The sequence below is a fragment of the Cryptococcus neoformans genome (assembly GCF_000091045.1).
Source record: "Cryptococcus neoformans var. neoformans JEC21 chromosome 7 sequence".
Classification (NCBI taxonomy): domain Eukaryota; kingdom Fungi; phylum Basidiomycota; class Tremellomycetes; order Tremellales; family Cryptococcaceae; genus Cryptococcus; species Cryptococcus deneoformans.
The window spans coordinates 1233873-1254720 of record NC_006692.1 but is presented as its reverse complement, the minus strand read 5'-3'; the positions used below and the strand labels follow the sequence as shown (position 1 = coordinate 1254720).

The window sequence follows — 20848 nt, the reverse complement described above, 5'->3', positions numbered from 1 at the left end:
GAAACGTTGGACAGCAGATCGGGCACGGAGGATAGCTCGCTCTTCGGGAGTAGACTTGAGGGCAAGTTTGATGGTCTTCGTCAATTGCGAAAGCATGTGCACGGTAGCACTAGATTCGACGGGGAACCACTACGGAGAGGGTCAATTTTGAGCTTTTTTGTAACAATCGCGACTTACCCAACCAGGCATAAGACCAAGACCACCAAGACGAGAACCAACACCAAGAGCGCCCTTCCTACCGAACTCGACAGCGACCAAACCGAAAGGCTCGTCTCGAGACGGAATCAAAGCAAAGTCTGCACCACTGAACAGGTAAGGAGGGAGGGCGGTAAACTCAGGCTTGGAGTAGACTCTGTCGGGATACATCTCCATCAACCTCGCCAGCTTCTCAGCCGCAAACCTTCCGTAAAGATCAATAACCGGACCAACACAGATCAACTGAATCTTGGGCTTCTTGTCGAGCAAGCTTGGCATAACATCGGCAATCAAATCGACACCCTTTTGCTTGGACCATCGACCGACAAATACAAAGAGATCGGCATCGGGATCCTGCTTGAGACCAGCCCATTCTTGTGCTTGCCTCTTTTGCTCGGGGCGCTTAGACTCGGCCTCCTGGTCAACCTCAATCTTGTCAACGGCCAAAGGTTGCTCGTCAAGGGCGGCGATATCAGTAGGATCGGGATTGGGCAAAGAGTCGATGTTTCGCAAAGTCCAAAGAGCTGGGTACCTCGCCCAAGACCTTTTACCGTACTTGTCAGAGACACCAGCGACACCAATAGACTTTTGGTGGTGAGAAATGTAACTGGCAGCAGCGTGAAGCAAGTTGAACGTGTTGCCAAATTGGACATACTTGCTGCACACTTCCTTGGGGATGTTGAACGCTGCGCATACCTCCTTCATTTCATCCTTGGTTCGCAAAGGCCAGAGACCTTGGAACTCGGCATTATGAAGCGAGAGACAAACAGGAACGACCTTGGGCAAAATGTAGAGAGGGGCAAGGGCACCGTGGTAATCATTGATGTGGTAAATGTCGACGATGGGGTTACGACGGATTGTCTCGGCAATAGCTTGGTTCCAGGTAGAGTAGAAGATAGCAGAAGACAAGTCGTCCATTCGTTGAGGGTAAGGATCGGCCTTGGTTTGAGCGCGGAAGACGGGAGAGTCAAGGATGACATATGTGATATTGTCGAGCTTGTGAGTCTCTACCTCGATAAGGTAGGGCTCGCCAAAGATGATGACTTCGATCGGCTCGGCATACTCTCCTTGAGGGTACTCCAAATCCTGAACCTTGGGCACAACCCAGATCAAATCAACGTCCGTCATTGCCTTACCCATCAAAGTTGACATGACACCCAAACCACCGATCTTGACCTTCAGCTTCCAATCCATAATCTCGTATTCAAGTGTAGCAATAAGAACCTTTCGGCGCTTGTTCTGGTCTTCCGGCCAACCGATAACCTTTGCAGGGGTTTTGTGGTTCTTCTCGTTCAGCGCCAAGGCGCCCTTCTCTGAGACATCACCCTTCTTCTCACCGTGTCCACCGATGATGGGGAAGTAGGAAGTTTCCTTGGAGGCCTTATTAGGCTTGAGACCAAACCTGTTAACTTTGATAGAATAGAAAGAGTACCTGAAAATAGCTGCAGCGGCGAAAGCGGTAAGAGCAGGGATGACGAGCAACAAGGCAAAGGCGATAACCGTAACTGTTTGGTGACCAATAGGCTCAACACTCCATTCGCCAGTAGCATCGTCAACAATAACGTTCCAAGCCAAGTGAGGAGCGGGAGGGATCGACATGTTGAGATAATTTGCACTCTGAGCGTTGGGCGCCATACGATCAATGATACCGTCGCCATCAACGTCACCGTAGAAATAGTCATCAAAGGCCCAGACGTTTAGCTGAATGTACGCCGGCCAAGCGGAAGACAAAGGTATCTCCCAAGTGTTATCATTAGTCAATGAAAAGGTCGCGGATGCACCGAGATCATAACCCCAAGTGTTAAACGAACCCCTCGCCAACAGCTGTGGCCATCGTCGATGTCCGTGTGCCCAGTTGGCATCGCCATGAATCTGCTGGTTGGAAGAACCAGCAATGTTTGAGTAATACTGCACCACAACGTGGTACCCATCCCACCAATGGGAGTTGTCTTCAAACATGGAAGCGTTCAAAGTCGGATTCGTTTCATAGTTCATCCAAGCAGACCAAGTCTGTCCGAAATCGGCACTGTATCGATAAGCGTCCGCACCGTCCGCAGTGTTGTTGAGGGTGTAAACGCCATCTGAGACAGTTAACAGGGAGTCGCTATAATCATTCTCGGGGAAAACCATCACATTGCCCGCCTGACCAAGTCGGAGAAGCAAGTGATCGGTGTTACCAGTTGAAACGCCAGCGCTCTGAGAGTCAACACTGCTGATGATGATTTCGTAGATACCGTCGGGAGCGTTCTGAAGCTGACCGGTCCACCTCCATCGTCCAGGCGAGACACTAGGAATTGAAGGGGCTTCCCAGTCGGCCTCGGCAATTGACTCACAGTCACCCTCGGACAAAGACGGAGAGCCGGACCCAGCGATGGTGTAGTTGAGCGTCATCGCCTGTCGAAGTGAAGTGCAGTCCATGTCCGTATCATATTCGATCGTGAGATCGACGTTGGTGGTACCACCAGAAGTTTGATAACGGTAGTCATGACCAGGAGTGAACTTGGAGATGGTAGGCGGTTGAGGGACCCACTGGTCTTGCGGTACGAGCGCCTTGTACATGAACGGATCAAGCGTGATGGAACCCAGACATCCTCGATAAGGCGAGTTGCCATCAGAGTAATAAGAGCTCAACGAGTCTTCAAGGGTGTAATTCTCATAGGGATAAAACAAGTTTCGCACTGTGACACCAGACTGGTAAGGAGACGAAATCCAGCCATCCTGTTTACAGTCAAAATCGTAGGTGACAGTTTCATTCTCGTTGGTGTAGATCAACCAGACTGCCTGAGTAATGGTACCGTTCGCTTCGAAAGAACCATGACCTTCCTGTTGACTGGTAGGCGCACGAGTGACGGACCACATACCAAGCTCGGTCTGGGTTTGGTTAGAACCAGGCAACTGGATAAAGTGCGTCCAGTTTCCAAGGGTGGTAAGAGAGAAACCGTCTTGGAGCGAAGGGAACTGAGTTCGGAGGTAAATCATGTTCCTAATGCCCCTCAATGCCTCGGCGGTAGGATCAAAGTGGTCCAAAGAGTTCCAAGGGTCATCACAACCAGTGAGAACCTTGTCATAAGGCATGTTATAATACTGACTGGAACCGAGCTTGTAACAGCCGTGCTTCTTCCAAGCTGGGTTTGAAGTCATCGGTTGCCGACCATACAGATAGTTATTGGCAGTGTTGTCAAGCAAATAGAACGCTTGCTCCTCGCCATACCAACCCAAAGGAATACCCGGCATAAGCAAGACAGTGACGAACTGTCCCAATTGCTGACGCTCAGTTCCGTTTGCCAAACCAGGCCATCGGAAGACATCTTGGTTAGTGGTACCGTACATGTGACGAGGGTCAAAGTCGTTGGTCTGCGAGTTAAGGAACTCGTTGGAAACGACCATCTCGTTCCAAGCAGTAACAAAGTTGACGTCGACATCGTACGCCACTTGCAAGTTACCGTCCATACCAAGGAATCGACAGAGAGATCGATAGATGGAATAGTGGAACGCTGCAGAGTCAAGACCGGCGATGCCTTCTTCTCGCAAGAAGTATTGCTGTTGATCCTGGGTAAGCTCAATCGCTTGAGTAAAGTTGGACGGTTGCAGGGTGGGCGTTCGTCCTCGACCGATATAAAGCGCACCAAAAGTGTCACCACCGGTAATTTCACCAGGAATGAAGAAATTGTCCTTGTTGAACTGTCTAGCACACTCTCGAGTCGCGTTGGCCCATTCAGCCATGAAGTCAACAGTGACCTGAGTAGCCTTGTCGATACGAATACCATCAATATCAAGTGCTTCAATGGTGAGACAACCAAAACGTTTCAACTTGGCGGCGGTTTCCGGACGCCATTCTCGAAGACGGTCTTGGACGGAAGCGAATTTGGCGAGCTGTCGTTGCCAATCAGGGCTACGAAGGGTTAGTTATATATATACCAAGCTGCAGTAACAACTTACAAAACACCGAAAGCCTCGATATCTCCATAGTGGTCAAAATCACTCGCATAACAACCAGTCTTTCCTGGGTCATAAACCGTACCATCGTCAAGCCAGAAAGTAGGGTAGACACAAGAGTCATTATAAGTGTTTGTGAAGTTGAAGTCAGGGTACTTTTGGAATCCCCAAGGTGCATAATCGGGAAGTTTCCATTGTGCGATGTGTTCGTCCATTGAGAATGGTGTAGAGGTGTTGAGGTGGCTACAGAAGTGTTAGTTCAAATCGAATGTATGAGAGAGACGTACCCTTCAAAACCGATCAAATCACCCATGGTACCAACTGTGAAATCGAGGATGATACTCATCCCCTTGGCATGAATCCGGTCAACCAGATCAACCCATTCTTGCAACGTCCCATAGTGCGGATCAAGCAGTGTAAAGTCGATAGCCGAATAACCTGATTTATATCAGCGTTGCCCATTATCTACTCTGTATACGCGAAAACTCACCATCAGATTGCCAAGGCATGTTGACGAAATTTGTACCAGCGATATATATTGATTTGTAACCCATCGATAATAAATAATCCAAACTTCGATCACTCATCAACCCTTTTGCATCCCCGCCTGCTCTCAGTTGGGTTTCGCGCATGTCATATTCGTATTTAAGACCAAAAAAGTCATTATTTTGAGGCGCACCGTCGATCCATTTGTCGAGAAGAATAGTATAAGTTGGAAGTGACTGTTTACAATTAGCAATATGACGTAAAGTGGGAGATTCAACTTACACGCCAGTTGTCTGGTGATGGGGTATACGTTCTGTTTGACCGCGTCGTTGAAAAATCCAACACATCGGTTGCGTCTAACTCGTGTCAATGATTATTTCTAATCTCCCATGTGATTACTCACTTTGGTTCTTATTGATATTCCACGCATCAAGCGTTTCATTATACGTTAAAGCTAGCACCGACAGACTGGTCGCGAGGAGCGTAAGAATGAGGGGGAAAGGCGATATTCTCGCCCCTCCTCTTGGACATAATAACATCTTGTAATTTTGTGGATGGGTCGTGAATGGATGATCGAATGCTTTAGGAAGTTGTGGTCGTAGGTTGGTCGTGAAAAGTGATGCTTGGAGGATTAACGATACAGAGGCGAGGGCGATGCCCCGCGTTGGCTGAAAAAGGGAGGATGAAGAGTCGTGCAGACCGTTACTGTTGTGTGGCGGGGATGGATGAAGATGGATGGCAGGGCGGGGATCTGGAGGAAGGAAAAAAAGACGAAATAATAAAGGAAAGAAGAAGGATTGGATCGGAGAAGAAGGAAGAAAAGAATTCAAAAGGAGGCCAGTGCGTACGGGGCGTGAATAATAAAACCCAAACCCAGCTCAAGGCTGGATCAGGCGGTACACGGCGAGGGAGAAGGGCGGACGCGCGGGCCCTGATTCGCTACTATTTTCCCTGACTTGCCCACCCTTCCTTCCTACGCGCGCGAGCACAGCCATTGTAAATCCTGAAAGAAAGTGGTGCGCGTCTGGTTATTCCAGTCCAAGCATAGTTTATTAAGGCGTGGCGTATTTCACCCGGCGGAGTAACAGAACTTTGAAATAGACAAGAATGCTTTGGCAATATGGATTGCATGCATAGGAAGTGGATATAATGAACGGTGCTACTGTCTAGAGTGGGAAGAAGACAACGCACAGGATGCGTAGGGGATTTATTATTGGGGATGGCAGGGTGATTATGGGGTGATTATGGCACGCCGATGAGGTATGAGGAGGTGCGTACGTATGTGCGGCAAGCAAGCTGCACCTCTGATGAGCAGCCTTTCTTCGTTTGCATCTGTTTCATCAGCTACCAACAATCGACGGCTATCCATGGTCTACGCCGGCTGTGGGCATCTACGTACGATGATAAGCAGGGGACATATACAATAGCTTGCGAAACGCATACATGCACTTCAAGATATCTCCGCTGCTAAGAACAACACTATCAAAATGCACGCCAAGAACATATACAGCACGCTCTTCTTCACAGCTGTTGCGTGAAAGAACCTTGCCGCGAATTTTCTTGCCATGTTGACGTTAATTGCATCGAAAGTGATGACGCTGCAGATCTCTCGGGATTACCATTGTGGCAGTCGGCAGCCATAGCCGATCGGCGATATCCGCCATGTTGTTTTGGCTGCTGATCCAAGTACTACTGAACCTTGGCTATACCCTATTTGAGCAACTGGCTACTGCTATAGTATACCCCCCTATACTGGCATCTACTGATCTATGACTTATTGACACAGATGGGAGCCCATACGTAATGCCGGATATCCTCAACCAGGCCCCTGCGACGCCCTCCTCAGCCCTCTACGCAACGCACATCCTCCACCTCCCAAAAGATCGCATCTACATACATCGCTATGCCCTCTCTTCAGCTCCTGGTGCGAGTACCAAAGATGTAGTGGAGGACAAGATGGCGAAATTTTGGAGGGATATTGCGGACAGAGCTGGTAATGGAAAAAGACTGCTGGAAGGACCTGTAGCTACGATCGTTGGGCAAATTGAACGAGAGTTATGGTGTTTTGCCTGCAAAGAGGATGGTATATCGCCGCCTGACGGGATAAATGGTGAGCTCTAGCTTTCCCTGACCTCATCATCTCTAGTCAAGCTAGGACGTCCCAGAGGCTAAGAAACCCACATGACATTAAAGTCTTGTCAAGCCATCGCGGAGGGTTTGCTAGGCTCTGCGAGAAGGTCGTACTTGCCAATAACCTCTGCATATGGGCTCAGTCACTACTTTTCATTTTCAATGTCCTATAAGGCCTAGCTCATTGTACCTACAGAGATCCAACCGCCCCTTCCCCCCCTGGTCCCTCTCGAGCTCCTTTCATGCCCCGACCACTCATCCTCATACAACTGTCTCTCCGAATCTTCGTGCGATGTCACTCTTAACCTTGAAGGAGAAACCCGCAAAGCATGGGAACTACTGGCGAACGCATTGATTGAAACTTTTGCCTGGAAAGGAGGTAGACGTATAATACTGAGGGACTCGGGAGTCGTTCCGTGTGTCCTTTTCATTACCAAACGGTCATAATCCGCTGACATCAATGTAGCTTCACGCCGCCTTTCAAACCTTCTCTTTACCCATTCACATCTGGCTCCCTCCTTTTATCCCTCCTTCCTTCCCGCTCCCCAACTTCACTATTACCCCCGTATCCGATTCCTACTCATACACTCATTCCCTTATCTCTCCCATCCATCCTTATCACCACTGTCCTTACACCTACTCCAGCGCAAATCGCCCGCCTAAATCAGACATTCGACACTCTCCTCGGCCCGGGATGGAAGACAGGTAGAGAGCAAAGGGTAGTCAGGGAATTTGTCTTTGGATTTGGCGCAGAGACAGGGACGGTATCGGAGATGCAAGAAAAAGGTGGGGAAGAAGAAGGATGGGGAGTGTTCTGGGTGCCCCTTTTGAAAAAGACCTCTGAAAGCGGAGACAAGGGTGTATTGACAGTTTGGCCGATACACCTGGCCCTACCACTTCCTTCAGACTCATTCAGCCACAATCCTTCGGCAACGGCAACTCCCCCATCCACACAGCTGAAACAATCTGGTCGAACAGAGGAAGGAGAACAGGGTCTAATGCAAACTGCCTATTCTTTATTTGACTTTCTCGCTTCTTATCGCGAACCATCCGTACCACCGGAAGGCGATGGAGGACAACTGGACGATCAAGATCCCGATTACGATAACGAGCTTAGTCTGGGGGACACCGACGCTGATATGAATGAAACGGATGGAGAGGGATTAAACTTGCAGGAAACCGGCATGGGCGCAGGAGGCGATATTGAGATGGAACCAACACCAAAAGGAGGATCAGATATCGATGATCTCTTCTCGTCGTCCTCGCCTACCCCCACACCGAACATGAATGTGTCTTCTCAGCCCCATTCCAACAAATCCCCACCGCCACAACAAGCTCAAGACGGGAGCAACAACGCACAAGATGGAGAGGAAGATTTTATGAATTCCCTCGTATCGGTACGAGACCCGAGTCCTCCGGCGCAAAGCCAGGTGATGGGGATAGGAGACAGAGGAAGAGAAAAGGAGGTTGAGGTTGAGATCACGGAGGATGATTTCGCGTTTTTCGATTCGCCAGCCGCAGAAGAAGGGGATGGAATCGGAATGGATGTGGATATGAGTATAGACAGTGGAATCAACCAATCTGTACCTGATGGTGCGATTGACCATGGGGGTGAGATTGGCGCAGAGCCGTCAATAGGGCAAGAGAAAGGACTCTTGGCCGAAGAAATGGTTAAGACCGCTAGTCCTAAGATTACGGAGGAGGCCGGACAGGATGAGTTGACGTTGGTGCCTCTAGTTGGAAATGGCATGGAGGTGGATGGGATCCCGCCAGAGCCGCTACCCTTACCTTCAGTGGAAACAGCCGCAAAAGAATTACAACCTCCTCAACTCCCTATACCACCCCAACCCTCGTCGTCTCCCCCCATTCTCGAGACATCACCCAAAACACCCGAACAACTTGCATCCCAATCCCCCCATCTGACCTCTCCCTCCATTCCTTTAGTACCTGCCGCCGCACCAAGCAACCCTCTTATCCCAATATCATTCCAACCCCTACCGCTTCTACCCCCCTCACATTCCTCGTCCTCATATCCGTACTGCAGCACCTATGGCTTCGCTCCTCCATCTCCTGCTTCGACCCCCGAGTCATCGCTTCTCGCTCGCCTTACGTCTTATCAAACACAGTATCATAGTCGACCAGGGTCTGATGCACCTTCCGCCTCTCAAGGTCAGGGGGCGACTCGCAGGCTGTCATCCAAACCTAAATCAACATACGCCGACGCATGGTTCTCTCTCTCAGGGGGCGATGACGATGGTGATGGAGAGGATGGTGATGAAGACGATATGGACTCACAGACGTATACGTGTCCCCCGACACCGATGTCCCAAATGGAGGAGATGACGACAGAGATAGGGTCTGATGCTGGCTCGAGTGATGTAGATGGGGTTACAGGGACAGACATCGATTCTGGAGCAACAGGCCTGATGGGGGTGAAAGACGATGATGGAGAGATCAAAGAGGATGATGGGGAGATCGAGTGGAAAGGGACAAAATGTATTGGCTCTGAATGGGTGATTCTCAGAGATCATCCTCGCTTGGTTCAACCTAAAGGGGAGGCTGAAAATGAGATTGGGTGGAAGGTGGAAAGTGTCTGGGATGAAGCATGGGGAACGCTTCCTTCGGCTGTATCTGGAAAGAAGGACAGTACCAAGGCTAAGGAAAATTTGAAGGAGAAAAAGGTGAAGGATGTGAACTGGACTAAGGTGGTGCAAGAGATTATTGGCAATAGGGCTTTCAGGAAGTCAGTACTGGATCCTGAGGACGAGTATGAGCAAAGTTCAGCGTGGATGGGAAGTTTATTAGAGGGTGATGCTTTGTGTGAGGTATTCGGAAGTGGTGAGCTTTGCGTTCCCTGCGATTCCCATCGTGATTAACACAATCAACAGATGTTCTGCCCGTGAACCTCCCGCAACCTCAAGTCAACGCCACCTCGCCTTCGACAGCGCACATCATTCGCCTCTCTATCGCTGCCCTGTCTTACTGGTCACAACTTGGGCTTGAACCGCAAGGGGGGAAGAAAGATGTGAAGATGTTCATTATTTGCAAAGATAGTGATGAGGCGCTGGGCAAAATGTTGGGGGAAGGCGTGAAATTGGGTTGGGAGGAAGAGAGATATGGGAAGGCTGAGTTTAGTGGCGTCGTCAAGGGCAAGATGGAGGATTTTGGAGAGCTAGCTAGTAAGTGATCTTAGCTCCTGGACATGATCAAACTGACTTAAGATCAGTTGGAATCACTGAACAGTCCACCGGCTCGGTGAACACGATTGTGTACCTCCTCACCCCTCCTTCCCAAATTCCGCTAAACATATATTCCTCCCTAATTCCCAATTCGCCCAATACTTTACTTATCCCCGTCCCCACTCCTAGCAACCCATCTACCTCGTTCGTGCATGAGCAGTACCTGACCCTTGTGCGCACAGCCTACGATCGCCTTCCGACGTTTCTTCGTCCCATATATGTCCGTGGGGAACCACTGCGTGTCTCAGAGGAAGATGCATGGATACAATGCCCCGCATGGGTGTTGGCAAGAAAGGAAGCCGTAAAGCCAGAGTTTGTCATGACTTGGCCTGTGGACGAGTACGATGTCTTGAATCGGTGGAGGATGTGGCATGTATGTTACGATGTTGTCTCTTCCACTTCTCTTGGGCCAGGCGCACTTGTTGTGTGGGTGGGGGACGATAGAGGGGAAACCGGACATGTGAGAGTCTTTGAAGATGTTGGCGGATGGAAGGAGGGGATGGAAAAGACTTGCGCATATGGAAGAGAGATTGCGGGCAGGTGGAATCTGGAATGGAGGCTTAGCGTCTGTCGAGCTGGGATCATGGCGAAGGAAGAATTGCAAGGTAAGATATTACCTGACAGCGAGGGCAACTACTCACAAAAACTTTAGCCTGGAAAGATATCCTCAAAGGCAAAACTTGGCCAATCACACTTTTGACCTCCGAAGCACCATCGCCATTGAATCCATCTTACCAGAAGACTCCTCCAAAAGTACGAGCGATAGCAAACATCGGTCCTTCCATTCTTTCCGACTCATCAACTCGCATTATCGACACCGCGTTATCTGCACAACTTACGGTGCTCCCATTACCTCTTCCCCTCGAGCTCTCGTCTGACAAGGGAAGTCCTCAGATAATATACCCCCGGCGGACATTCCTTCTGACCACGCCTGCGTTGGACGTGTCTCAACATTACACGACTAAATATCATATTTTAAGTCACCAAACCCCGGACGGAAGGAAAGATCAGGAAGATGGTGGGATAGTAGCGGAGATCGCAGAAGAGTATCATAGGCTTGGGTGTTTGGCAAGAGAACGGTGGGAAGGACAAGGCTGGTTGGATTCAGTCAGATGGGGTAGAGCATTGTTGGAGAAGAGATGAACATCGACAAACGATTGTCAGAGTCGCCGCGCTAGCAGCGAATATAAAGTTGTATAATGTAACATTTGCATGCAATCAAAGGGAAAAAGACGCTTTCAGGTTAACATTGCCGGTGGAGAGAGAGATAACAGAGACGCCATTGGGCGGTAGTCCCTAACTCGACTTCCTTTATGACCACGATAGGTGGAGCACCCCAAGGATTATTACTAGTAGTAATAGATATATAACGACGAGCGAGTGCTTGCCACCGCGACAAAGAATTTCAGTTAACCACCCTATTTCCCTCTGCGATTGTTGCCCATACAGAGTACTGCAGCGTCGCATATGAATCATCGTGATGGGAATCACCGTTGAACGTGCATTGCATTGGCAAAATATCGCTCACAAAAAAGCAACAAGAAATACAAAAAAAAGAAAACAGGAGCAGGCAGGACTCGAACCTGCGCGCCTGACGGCATTCGATGAGGAATTTCAAAATTCTAATCGAACCGAGTAACCACTGTCGCACTACTCCAATTGATAAAATATGGGCCATTGACATTTATATATATTACTAATGACTTTGTAGCATAAGAAATTCTGATGCTCATTATTCATATCCAGTCCTCTTGCAACTCACCACTCACATTTTTGTGATGTGGGCAGAAGCAACTACTTTTGCCCGACGCGAATAATGACGGTTTTCTCAACGTCGGGTTCATGCATAAATGTTTGGAAGAACGCATCTGAAAGGTCGATTTTTGCGAAGATTTTGCCACAAGCAGCACGATGGAGGATATCGTCTACATTGGGAACTAACCGGAGTGTGAGTCAGGTGTAGTGACTTTGTTCAGTCCCCTATAGTCACAAATGAAACGGAATTTTCCATTCTCCTTCTTAACCAAGAATGCCGGAGCTGCGCAGGGCGAACTTGATGACCTCAGATGTCCAGGCTCAGGATGCTACAAAATGGTGACTAACAGGAGCATCTCCGGGCCCCATATCTTAACGACTTACAGATCAGATCGGATTCCAGATACCAGATCTCGTACCTCGTATCAAACAAACCATCCTGCTGTTGTCGTCGCAAACGCAATCGCACGACGCAACATATCTTTCCTTCTACCATGCCAAGCAGTTTGGATTAACAAAGAGGTGTGTGAATAGGGAAGTGGACGAGAACTGTGCTTCGGCACTCATGATACCAATATAGTCCCCCAGCATAGTACTAACCGAACTTCGTTCCAAAGCGGATCAGATGCCGCCATTGGATGCCGAAGACATACGTATTATTTGAATGGCCTAGATAGATATTAAGGTTGGCTTACGGTTAAATATTACGTAATGACATAAAGGTCCCCCTTTTCCCGCCATGCTGCAATGAATTCATCCTCGTCCTCGGCTTGATTTAGAGCTCTCTTTTGAAATTCTTCTATTTCATCTTCCCAATCTCGGAACATCCGCCGTTGATCTCTCGCATATAACTTGGACCTTTCTCTTGTTCGCCATGTTGATCTCCCCGGCAAAGATCCACGCTTCTCTAAGTGCTCTCTTATCGTCAACGCCCGTTTCAGGACCACATACAGCTCTCTTGATAACCCCACAAGGGCAACTCATTTCGGCTGCTTCTATCCCTGCAGATGAAGATGAAGAATCTGGGGAAGGTGAAGAAGGTGATGATGTTGCCAGAACAGGAGTGATTACAGAAGAACCGTATTTGGACCCTCCCGCGAGATTGAGGTTATTGCTCGGTTTGGCGAGTCAGTGGAATCAAGGTGAATCGCCAAAAATGGAGTGTGAGGTAATGATTGGATTTTCCACCCTCTCAAATGTTCAAACTGACACCTGTATCTAGCTTGGTAGATTACACTTCACTTCTCTCCCATTACCACCAGCCGATGCTCCATCACCTGTTGTCCTTAAAGATAACCTTTTACCGGAAGTGAAACCAGGACGGATCGAAAAGTTTCTGCTTGTGTTAAATGGGAGAGGTACTGGATGGGATGTCCTTAGCCAAAAAGTGAGTGCTACATCAGAAAGAAGAATCAGACTCCTAACTTCCGGTTGCAGGCTGATGAGTTCAGGCGACACTGGAAGGTTTAGGTAGATAGATTGAAGAAGAAACAAATAAGGGACTTTAAAGCCTACAGTTGTATTCCCACGCAAAGTGTATTCATCTACTCATGGTCGTTGCTTACTATTCTATGTGCTGGACACGCGACCCAGCCTGTGTCGCCGAATAATATAAAGCTGAAAACGTACACGATCATAGGGTGCAGTTCGCACAACATATAGCCTCATTGATTTTGGTTTAACATGCATCACATGACGAGAAAACGGCATACTTAATGTGTTGAAGAAAACTGCTCCATGCATAAGACCTATAGCAAGATCATATGAAATCTTTTTTGTATCTCCGAGTTTGCACTTCAAACCTGAATATCGCGGTCATCTGCTTGCTATCAGCAGGCCACGACCCAGAAATAGGGATCGGGGTTGAATTCTGCCGAGTTCGCCAGGCCATCTTTCAATAGCCTAATCTGTCTGCAAAGGACGAGAGAGTAAACGAATTGCAATCATGAAGCGGAAGGATCCGATCCGACACTAAGATCATATTATACATTCTCATGAGCTATGTCTATGCGCCATCGACGTCCAAAATAAACGCATCCCCTTCACCTTCTTCAAATTCGATTTGATCATCCTTGCCTGCCTGAGAAAGGATATAATTGAGGGAAAATGTGTTCTCATCCGATCTAAGTGAGAATCGTCAGCGATTTATTATAAATCCCGATTAATTATATTGCTTGTTAACTCACATCTTGGCAACACTCATCTCTAAACCCATCAACCCTCTTACCAATCCTCTCAACGTCGAAGCCATCTCTCCCTTCCTCTCCTTCAAGAACTTTCCATGACTAGTCAACATGGCAGCTGTCCACACCAAATCGAACTCCACGTGAGGAGTGTTCTCGATATGGTCGCTGATGAATTTCATAAACTGGGTAATGTACACCCTAGGCAACTGGCGGGCGATGAGTCGGATTGATGAAGGAGGTATAGATTCATATACCCTCTGGATAAGAGGCTTTTCTGAAAGACGAAGAGCCATAATGAGAGCGATAAGGTGGTCGCCACTGACGACGGTCTGCATCACTGATTCGGGGGTAAGATCGAGGGAGAGGTCAAAGGGGTCAAAAGTGGTGCTCTCATCGAGAGAATATATCAAAAGACCTTCTGTACTCGCCGCCGCCCAGCTTCGACCAGTGGCAGAAAAACGTACACAATTGGTCCTGGCCTCCCGTCTATACCGTCTCTTGGAAAGATCACCCTTGCTGGCACCGGGCAACGTCGAGTCCAACCTATCTTCCAAGTCCTCCTCCTCGCCTTGTCTATCAAACGAGTCGATGGTCCCTGCCTCCGTCATCTTCCTCGAGTCCAACATCTCTTGCGTACCGTCCAAGCTGAGATTTTCGCTGATCTGGAACTTCTTCACCATCACGCCTTCCGTCCGATCATACAACACAACATACTTGCTGCTTCCACCAGCCAAGACACAAGCACCGTCGGCAGTGTAGATGACACTGTTGAAATACTTGCTTGCGGCGTTATTGGCAGCTGTAAGTCGGTCATCCACCTTTCTCCCTCCAGAAATATCTCTTCGGCCTTCAATAACAGACTTAATCTGTCCTTCTTCCACATCGATAAAGATCAATTCCCCGTTCAAAGTAGAAGCGCAGATCTCATTTCCGTCAGGCCTGAACGCCAACGCAGTCGCTTCGCCCGAAAGCTCAATCGGTTCGGTGGCTCTTGATCGCCCGAAGACTGACCATAAACGGATAGAACGATCCCAAGAGGAAGATGCCAACTGATTACCGGTGGGAGAGAAGGCGAGGCCTGATATAGGAGCGGTATGGCCAGTGAGGATGTCAAGCAGTTTACCGGTTTGGACTGACCACATGTAGATCTCGAAGGAATCTTGAGATCCAGCACAGACCACATCGCCTGAAGGATCGACGGCGAGGGCAGAGAACTGGACAGGGGTGGGAGAGGTGAATGTCCGGAAGTTACGGTATCGGATGAGGTCGTATGCGCGGACAGTACCGTCAAGGGACGCTGTGAATAAAACTTGTCCCTGCTTAGCAAATTCGACAGTGGAGATAGCGGCAGTGTGTTCAGGGAAGGTCACAAAGCAGAAGCCACTTGAAGCATTCCATAACTTGACCTTACCATCTTCACCGCCAGTAGCGATGTTCTGCCCATCGGGACTAAACGCCAGGGTGTTCATGTCGTAGTAGTGACCTTGCTGTTTAAGAACGTAACTCTCACTCTGCCATTCCCAAACCAATAACTGTCCGAGCTTGGCCGCCCCAAATGCCAACCACTCTCCCGACGCGGAGACTGCCACACTAGAGATCTTCTCGTTGGAGATCGACAACGTATGTACGGGGGTAAATTCGGGCATCTCCCACAAGCCGAAGACACCAGAGGAAAAGCCGACGATGAGGAGAGATGTTTTGGGGTGGAAGGTAGCGCAAATCACTTTCGTACCAGGCTGGTTGAAGAAGTGGCGAGCGTGAACCCCCCATCGAGTGTAGGCGACGGCGTGCTCAAGGGCAAGGTTGGCGGCAGAGGTGGAAGTGGTGGGAGCATCGAGAATGTCCATCTCAACATCAGAGTCCGCCTCAGAGACGCCCTTTTTTGCTTTCCATACAAACACTGCACCGTCTCGAGAAACGGTGTAAATCTATAGAACATCAATTTGTCGCCTCGACTGAGAGAGATTATGACTTACAGTCTTCTCATCTTGAGAAAAGAACGCTCCCAACACAACATCTCTATGTCCCCCAAATTGCTTAGGTTGGAAACCTTCAAGTGGGTTAATGGTATATAGCCTCGCAGTCATATCTCTCGAGGTAGTGATAAAATACCTGTTTCTGATCAACTTCCGTTTTGTAAGACATCATTTGTGGTCGCTCACCTGGAGCTTTTGGACCAGCAGACACTAACAACTTCGTCGTGATGACCAGTATACTCCCTGTGGAGGGTAAAAGGTGCAAACTCTCGGACCAAATGGCTGGGAGTGTTCCATATTTGCACCATGTGACCGTGCGTTATCGCAATATATTTGCCGTCGGGAGAAAATGAAACGTGGTGGACTTTGCGCTTGAAGGAGATGTGGTGAAGAACTGTCCCTTTACGGAAGTGCACAAACAGTGCTCTTCCATCTAAAGCATCCAGGGTGTCAGATAAGATACATCAATTGACGATAGGAATATTCACCTTCGTCGATGGAAATTAGTACATTGCCATCTGGAGAAAGAGCAATTGAAGCGATATTTTTTCTGTTCTCAAAGGGCAATGTCCTTGACTTGTTACTGAAGCGGAGATCAGCCGGAGATCATCTAGCACACCCGTGACTACTTACTTCACCAAGTCAAACACAGACACCCTGTTTCCCACCGGACTCAACACAGAGTTCCCATCGGGCGTAAAGACAACATTCCCTTGTCTGTAAACGGTACCGCAGAGATTTTGAAAGACGAAGTTGGACTTCATTGCCACTGGATATCGTTCCTTGAATCCTGAGTGACGTGATGAAGAAATGTATATGGTTTCTAAATGAGCTGCTAAGGATACAATTCTCAAAGGCAGGACGAAAGTGCGAAGGCGAAGAAGAGTTCGAAGATATTTTCAACGGGCGGGAATGGCCGCAACGATATTTCTGCAATTTCCCACGGTGGCGTCGGTCCCGCCTGACCTCGAATGAGCCAAACAACGAACGAACGACGGAACATACAGCAGAGTAGTGACTTCGAGTCCGTAATGCGTGGGACATATCTATAAGTAATACCTCCACATTCCTACACCGTCCATCTCAGTGATTAATGCTTCTATAATTTCCCTTTTACAATAGATAGCTATAATACAATTTGAATGACGGAAGAGCAGAAGGTTCGTCGACCTTTTGGCGAGCGGATGCTGCCAAATCAAGATGTTAATAACAAACACCCGTAAGTGTTGTAACGTCTGACATCAAGGGTGCTTTCTGATTCTTGATCAGGAAGGAGCATAGGATGCATATCAATGTGACTCAAGGTGACACAAAGGACTATGTGAAGTCATTAGAAAGGCATTTGTTTGAAGCAAAACATCAAGTATGTCCTGGTTTGACGCATCACCCAAGTAGCAGCCCATGATTGACAACCACTCCTAGCTTGAGAGGGCTAAAGCGAAGATAGAAAGGAGGGATGAAACCATCAAGAAATTGTCTCGAACTCAACAGCCGTCCACACATTCCAAAGCTGGTGACCTTGAGAGAAAGTTGGAGGACATGACGGATCAATATTCAGCTTTGAAAATTAAGGTAAATCAGTTTAGGCCACTGCGGAGGTAAATCACTGAGAATTGGTGCAGTATCAGGACCAAATTGAGAATCTGAAGCTGCAAAACGTGAAATTGCAAGAAAAGCTTGACATACTTCAATCATCGCATCTATCATCACAGAACGAACTCGATTCGCTCCGTAAACGACATACTCAGACACTCGTCGACTTCGACGCCCTTCGAATGCTGTTATCGCTCGAGGAAACCAAAGCTGCTGATCAGAAAGACCACGATCGAGCGTTTGAAAGAGAACGCATAAAATGGGAGGGAGAGAGGTCCAGGATGGAAAGGAGGATAGAAGAGCTTAAAGAAAGTAAAGAAAGGTCTGACAAGAAGCGAGAAGAGCTGAAGCTGGAAGTGGGCGAATTGAAAGACCATGCGAATTTATCTTTAAAGCAAATCAAGGCCCTCAAGGAGGAGGTTAAGCAAATGAAGGCGGCCAATGACAGCCTTGAAGAAACGATTGAAGCTTGTACTGTTGCATATTGTGCTCTTCATCGAAACACAGTCCGTGTTGAGGAGTACCGGATGTTGGAACAATCCTATCTGGAGATGAAATCAGAGCTGTGGAGATGGAAGTTGAAGAATGAGACGGACATTTTGGACCTTGAGAAGAAAAGAACGGAAGCGAGAGACCTTCAAGAGCGATTGAAAGCTGCAGAGAATGAAAGAAGGGTTTTGAAGGAAATCGTAAAGGGCATCAAAGATGATCAACAGGCTCTGCGGAACGAGGTAACGAAGTTCGCCTTATCTATTGGCACTAGGGACCTTTTGGAATTTATAACCGATCCCTTTGAGGTTACGCGGACCTCACAGGACGTTCTCGATGCTACACTCAACCACATTAATTTATCCTCGTCTTATTACATTCAACAAATCGAAACCCTCAATTCTGTTAACGACTCGCTCACCTCCAAACTTTCAACAACCATTTCCAGCCTCTCTACCTGCCAGTCTACCCTTGCGCACCTTCGACGAGAGCACAATGACCTCGAAACCCGGCATGCCGCTTTGGAGAAAGCACATGAGCCTTGCAATGGTGTGAGAGAAGAACTGCTCGCCACCGAAAAAGAATGTATGTTCAGGGAGCAAAAGATTGAAGGCCTAGAAGAAGACTTGCAAAGAATGGAAATAAAGGCTAGAGATGATGCAGAGAAAGTAAAGAGAGCGAATGAGCTGGTGACTAGGGCCAAGTCTGCTGAACAAGCGCTCGATGAAGAAATACAACAGTATGTACTTGCCTGAGCTTGCTAGTTATATCCGCTAATAGCGATCTTGTAACAGTCTTCGCGAAGCTTATATTGAAGCGTCTCAATATCAAGAACTGTACAATGATCTTCAAGAACAGCACGAGATGGTCTTAGCGAGAGAAGCAGCAGCAATCGAAGAAGCTGAGAGGTTGGTAGCGCACAATGCACAGCTGGTTGGGCATTCCAATGAAGTACAAAAGATCAGCTACGTGGAGGGCGTAAGAAGGGAGATGACGCTGGTCAAGCAGGTAAGGGACCATACACAAAACGTCACTTTTTCATTATTTTTAAACGCAAGCTGACTAAACGTGGGATGATAGGAACTGGCGACCACGAGGCACCTACTCAACAATGCCAATGACAAAGTTCAAACTCTCGAAAACGAGATTGCGGCATACAAATCTGTCGATGCCGGTCTGGACGGCCTGGGTCTGGGGATATCAACAAGAACAAGAGTGGTAAGAAGGCAGCCGGAAGGCGGGCGATTGACCGCCTCGAAAGCCGGACGGAGCATCTCGCGTCCTAGTGGAAGACATTGAATTTTATAATGTGGGGTGCTAATCGAAACTGCTTGGGGTACTGAATTGTTGCTGCGAATGTATTGATATTAGAAGAATGTATGGTCGAAACGTAATTGAAGTTTACGTTAAGCAGTACAGTCTTAACATCTTACAACACCTTCGCTTTACTTTCTCGTTCCAGAGCTCGAGATTTCAATTTCCACAATTTCCAAGCTATCCAAGCCCAGCCTAGCCAAATGACTAGAGGTGTTATGACCTCAATTATGGGCTGATGCGCATGTTGACCGGTGGGTAGAGTGAGTGATACAGGCAAAGGATGTACTGTGGGTACCCGGTGGCCTGAACAATTTACCATGAGCTACTGAACGATTTATAAGAGGGAGTTAGATTGAACTTACTTTGAGTCAACACCGATGCACATGTCCATCCGGAGCGTATTTCGCTCTCGTCTTCCCCCGGAAACGACACTGTTCTTCTCCCTTCATCACGTGGAGCCAGGTATCTTGCATGCAGCGGCACTTCCACCTCCACTTCACCTTTAACGTCGCTTTCTTCGAAGAATGTTTGTGGTCGAACCGATAGGTAGAGTGTATGGTGCAACGCCGCATTTCCGAATGATGGTCGCTCAATGTCCACTGAAGGAGGATTTAGCCCCCAACCAGAGATTTTCCAGTTATCTCCAGACGCCTGATGCATCGCCGGTTCTGATGAAGAGTGTAGCGGCCATTTCCCACTAAGCTCATCGGGATCGACAAACAGAGGATCTGGAAGCGTAATTTCCAAGTGGGCTACAGGCTCGCAGAGTTTCTTCTTCTCGACCGCAGAGTTTGACACATCCTGTAAATCTGAAATTGAAGGCACATTGAATGTGAGATGAAGGACGGGGTGGAAAGATGGTTGGGAGAAGGACAGTGTGATGTTGAGTGGTAGAAGAGACATCAAGTAAATCCGCCCAAGGTTTTTGAAGAGTTGCTCAGATTTCCTTCCCTCGATGAACAGGAGTTGCTTATGCGACAGAAAAGAGACCCAGAATAACTGGAGGCCACAGACTCAAGAAATTGTTGTAAAGTACTCGTACTCATCAACCAACGAACAACGAAGGACGACAACAGCCAGCCGCATGCACACATCGGGGCAGCTTCCGACGGAAGACAGGAAGCACGATCTTTTCGTCCCACGGTGGCAACGGCAGCAGAAGAGACAGAAAAACAAGTTAATTTAAGGCCGCCAGCAGCAGAATTGATTTTCATGTGTAATATGACAGCTCTACCTGAACTGGTTTGTGGAGGACCGAAGGTGGGGTGGAAATCAGTCTGCTTGCTTGATTGTGCTTTTCCATGATGAAACCGATTAAGGATGAGATGAATCGCTCGGAAACGGGGCAATACAATTTTTGTAGTACTTATTCAATTTATGAAAAAAAAAAAGCAGCCAACGAAAGACGACAAAGCCTATTAGATTTATGGAGATATATTTATTACAGCTTAGTTATCGGATGCCAATGATGGCCGATAAAATACATGTTCAAGCCATTGCTGACACGTACGCCAAATTTCTTGATAGAGTTCAAGATCAGTTGACG

At 48.1% G+C, this 20848-nt stretch overlaps 6 protein-coding genes and 1 non-coding gene across 8 annotated transcripts in view; 3 read left to right on the top strand and 4 right to left on the bottom strand.

Annotated features, from left to right (window-relative positions):
• The window catches only part of CNG04420 (alpha-1,3-glucan synthase, putative), an 8589-nt gene extending 3164 nt beyond the window's left edge, over positions 1–5425 (bottom strand). The window contains exons 1-7 of the mRNA XM_572121.2: positions 5021–5425; positions 4900–4973; positions 4622–4853; positions 4419–4569; positions 4135–4374; positions 178–4087; positions 1–129 (exon numbers count right to left, since the gene is read on the bottom strand). The exon at positions 1–129 is cut by the window's left edge and continues 910 nt beyond it. Of these exons, the coding sequence (XP_572121.1) occupies positions 1–129; positions 178–4087; positions 4135–4374; positions 4419–4569; positions 4622–4853; positions 4900–4973; positions 5021–5156 (4872 nt within the window). The 5' untranslated portion in view covers positions 5157–5425. The remainder of the gene's footprint in view (positions 130–177; positions 4088–4134; positions 4375–4418; positions 4570–4621; positions 4854–4899; positions 4974–5020) is intronic.
• Positions 5426–6326: 901 nt separating this feature from the next.
• On the top strand, positions 6327–11360 carry CNG04410 (hypothetical protein). Its single transcript, XM_572119.2, has 6 exons — positions 6327–6727; positions 6944–7163; positions 7214–9585; positions 9636–9926; positions 9974–10591; positions 10639–11360. Exons 1-6 carry the CDS (start codon positions 6421–6423, stop codon positions 11127–11129), a joined length of 4299 nt encoding a protein of 1432 aa, XP_572119.1. The 5' UTR covers positions 6327–6420; the 3' UTR covers positions 11130–11360.
• A 188-nt stretch (positions 11361–11548) lies between these two features.
• On the bottom strand, positions 11549–11643 carry CNG04400. The gene has a single exon. It is a non-coding gene; the product is annotated as a tRNA-Ser (tRNA).
• Positions 11644–12516: 873 nt separating this feature from the next.
• On the top strand, positions 12517–13449 carry CNG04390 (hypothetical protein). Its single transcript, XM_572118.2, has 3 exons — positions 12517–12909; positions 12964–13128; positions 13179–13449. Exons 1-3 carry the CDS (start codon positions 12616–12618, stop codon positions 13209–13211), a joined length of 492 nt encoding a protein of 163 aa, XP_572118.1. The 5' UTR covers positions 12517–12615; the 3' UTR covers positions 13212–13449.
• A 264-nt stretch (positions 13450–13713) lies between these two features.
• On the bottom strand, positions 13714–16764 carry CNG04380 (WD repeat protein, putative). The gene is made up of 6 exons (XM_572117.2): positions 16537–16764; positions 16392–16486; positions 16090–16336; positions 15904–16039; positions 13928–15855; positions 13714–13864 (listed from the first exon to the last, which is right to left on the bottom strand). Exons 1-6 carry the CDS (start codon positions 16665–16667, stop codon positions 13747–13749), a joined length of 2655 nt encoding a protein of 884 aa, XP_572117.1. The 5' UTR covers positions 16668–16764; the 3' UTR covers positions 13714–13746.
• Positions 16765–16936: 172 nt separating this feature from the next.
• On the top strand, positions 16937–19358 carry CNG04370 (ER to Golgi transport-related protein, putative). Of its 2 annotated transcripts, XM_572114.1 has the most exons (7): positions 16937–16955; positions 17026–17122; positions 17173–17266; positions 17326–17475; positions 17526–18724; positions 18780–18993; positions 19066–19358. In XM_572114.1, exons 2-7 carry the CDS (start codon positions 17046–17048, stop codon positions 19282–19284), a joined length of 1953 nt encoding a protein of 650 aa, XP_572114.1. In that variant the 5' UTR covers positions 16937–16955; positions 17026–17045; the 3' UTR covers positions 19285–19358. The 2 variants fall into 2 exon arrangements, with proteins under 2 accessions (XP_572114.1, XP_024514577.1); XM_024658659.1 differs by having other exon boundaries at positions 16937–17122.
• Positions 19053–20342, bottom strand: CNG04365 (hypothetical protein). The gene is made up of 2 exons (XM_024658658.1): positions 19665–20342; positions 19053–19605 (listed from the first exon to the last, which is right to left on the bottom strand). Exons 1-2 carry the CDS (start codon positions 20203–20205, stop codon positions 19415–19417), a joined length of 732 nt encoding a protein of 243 aa, XP_024514576.1. The 5' UTR covers positions 20206–20342; the 3' UTR covers positions 19053–19414.
• Between the last annotated feature and the right edge of the window lie 506 nt (positions 20343–20848).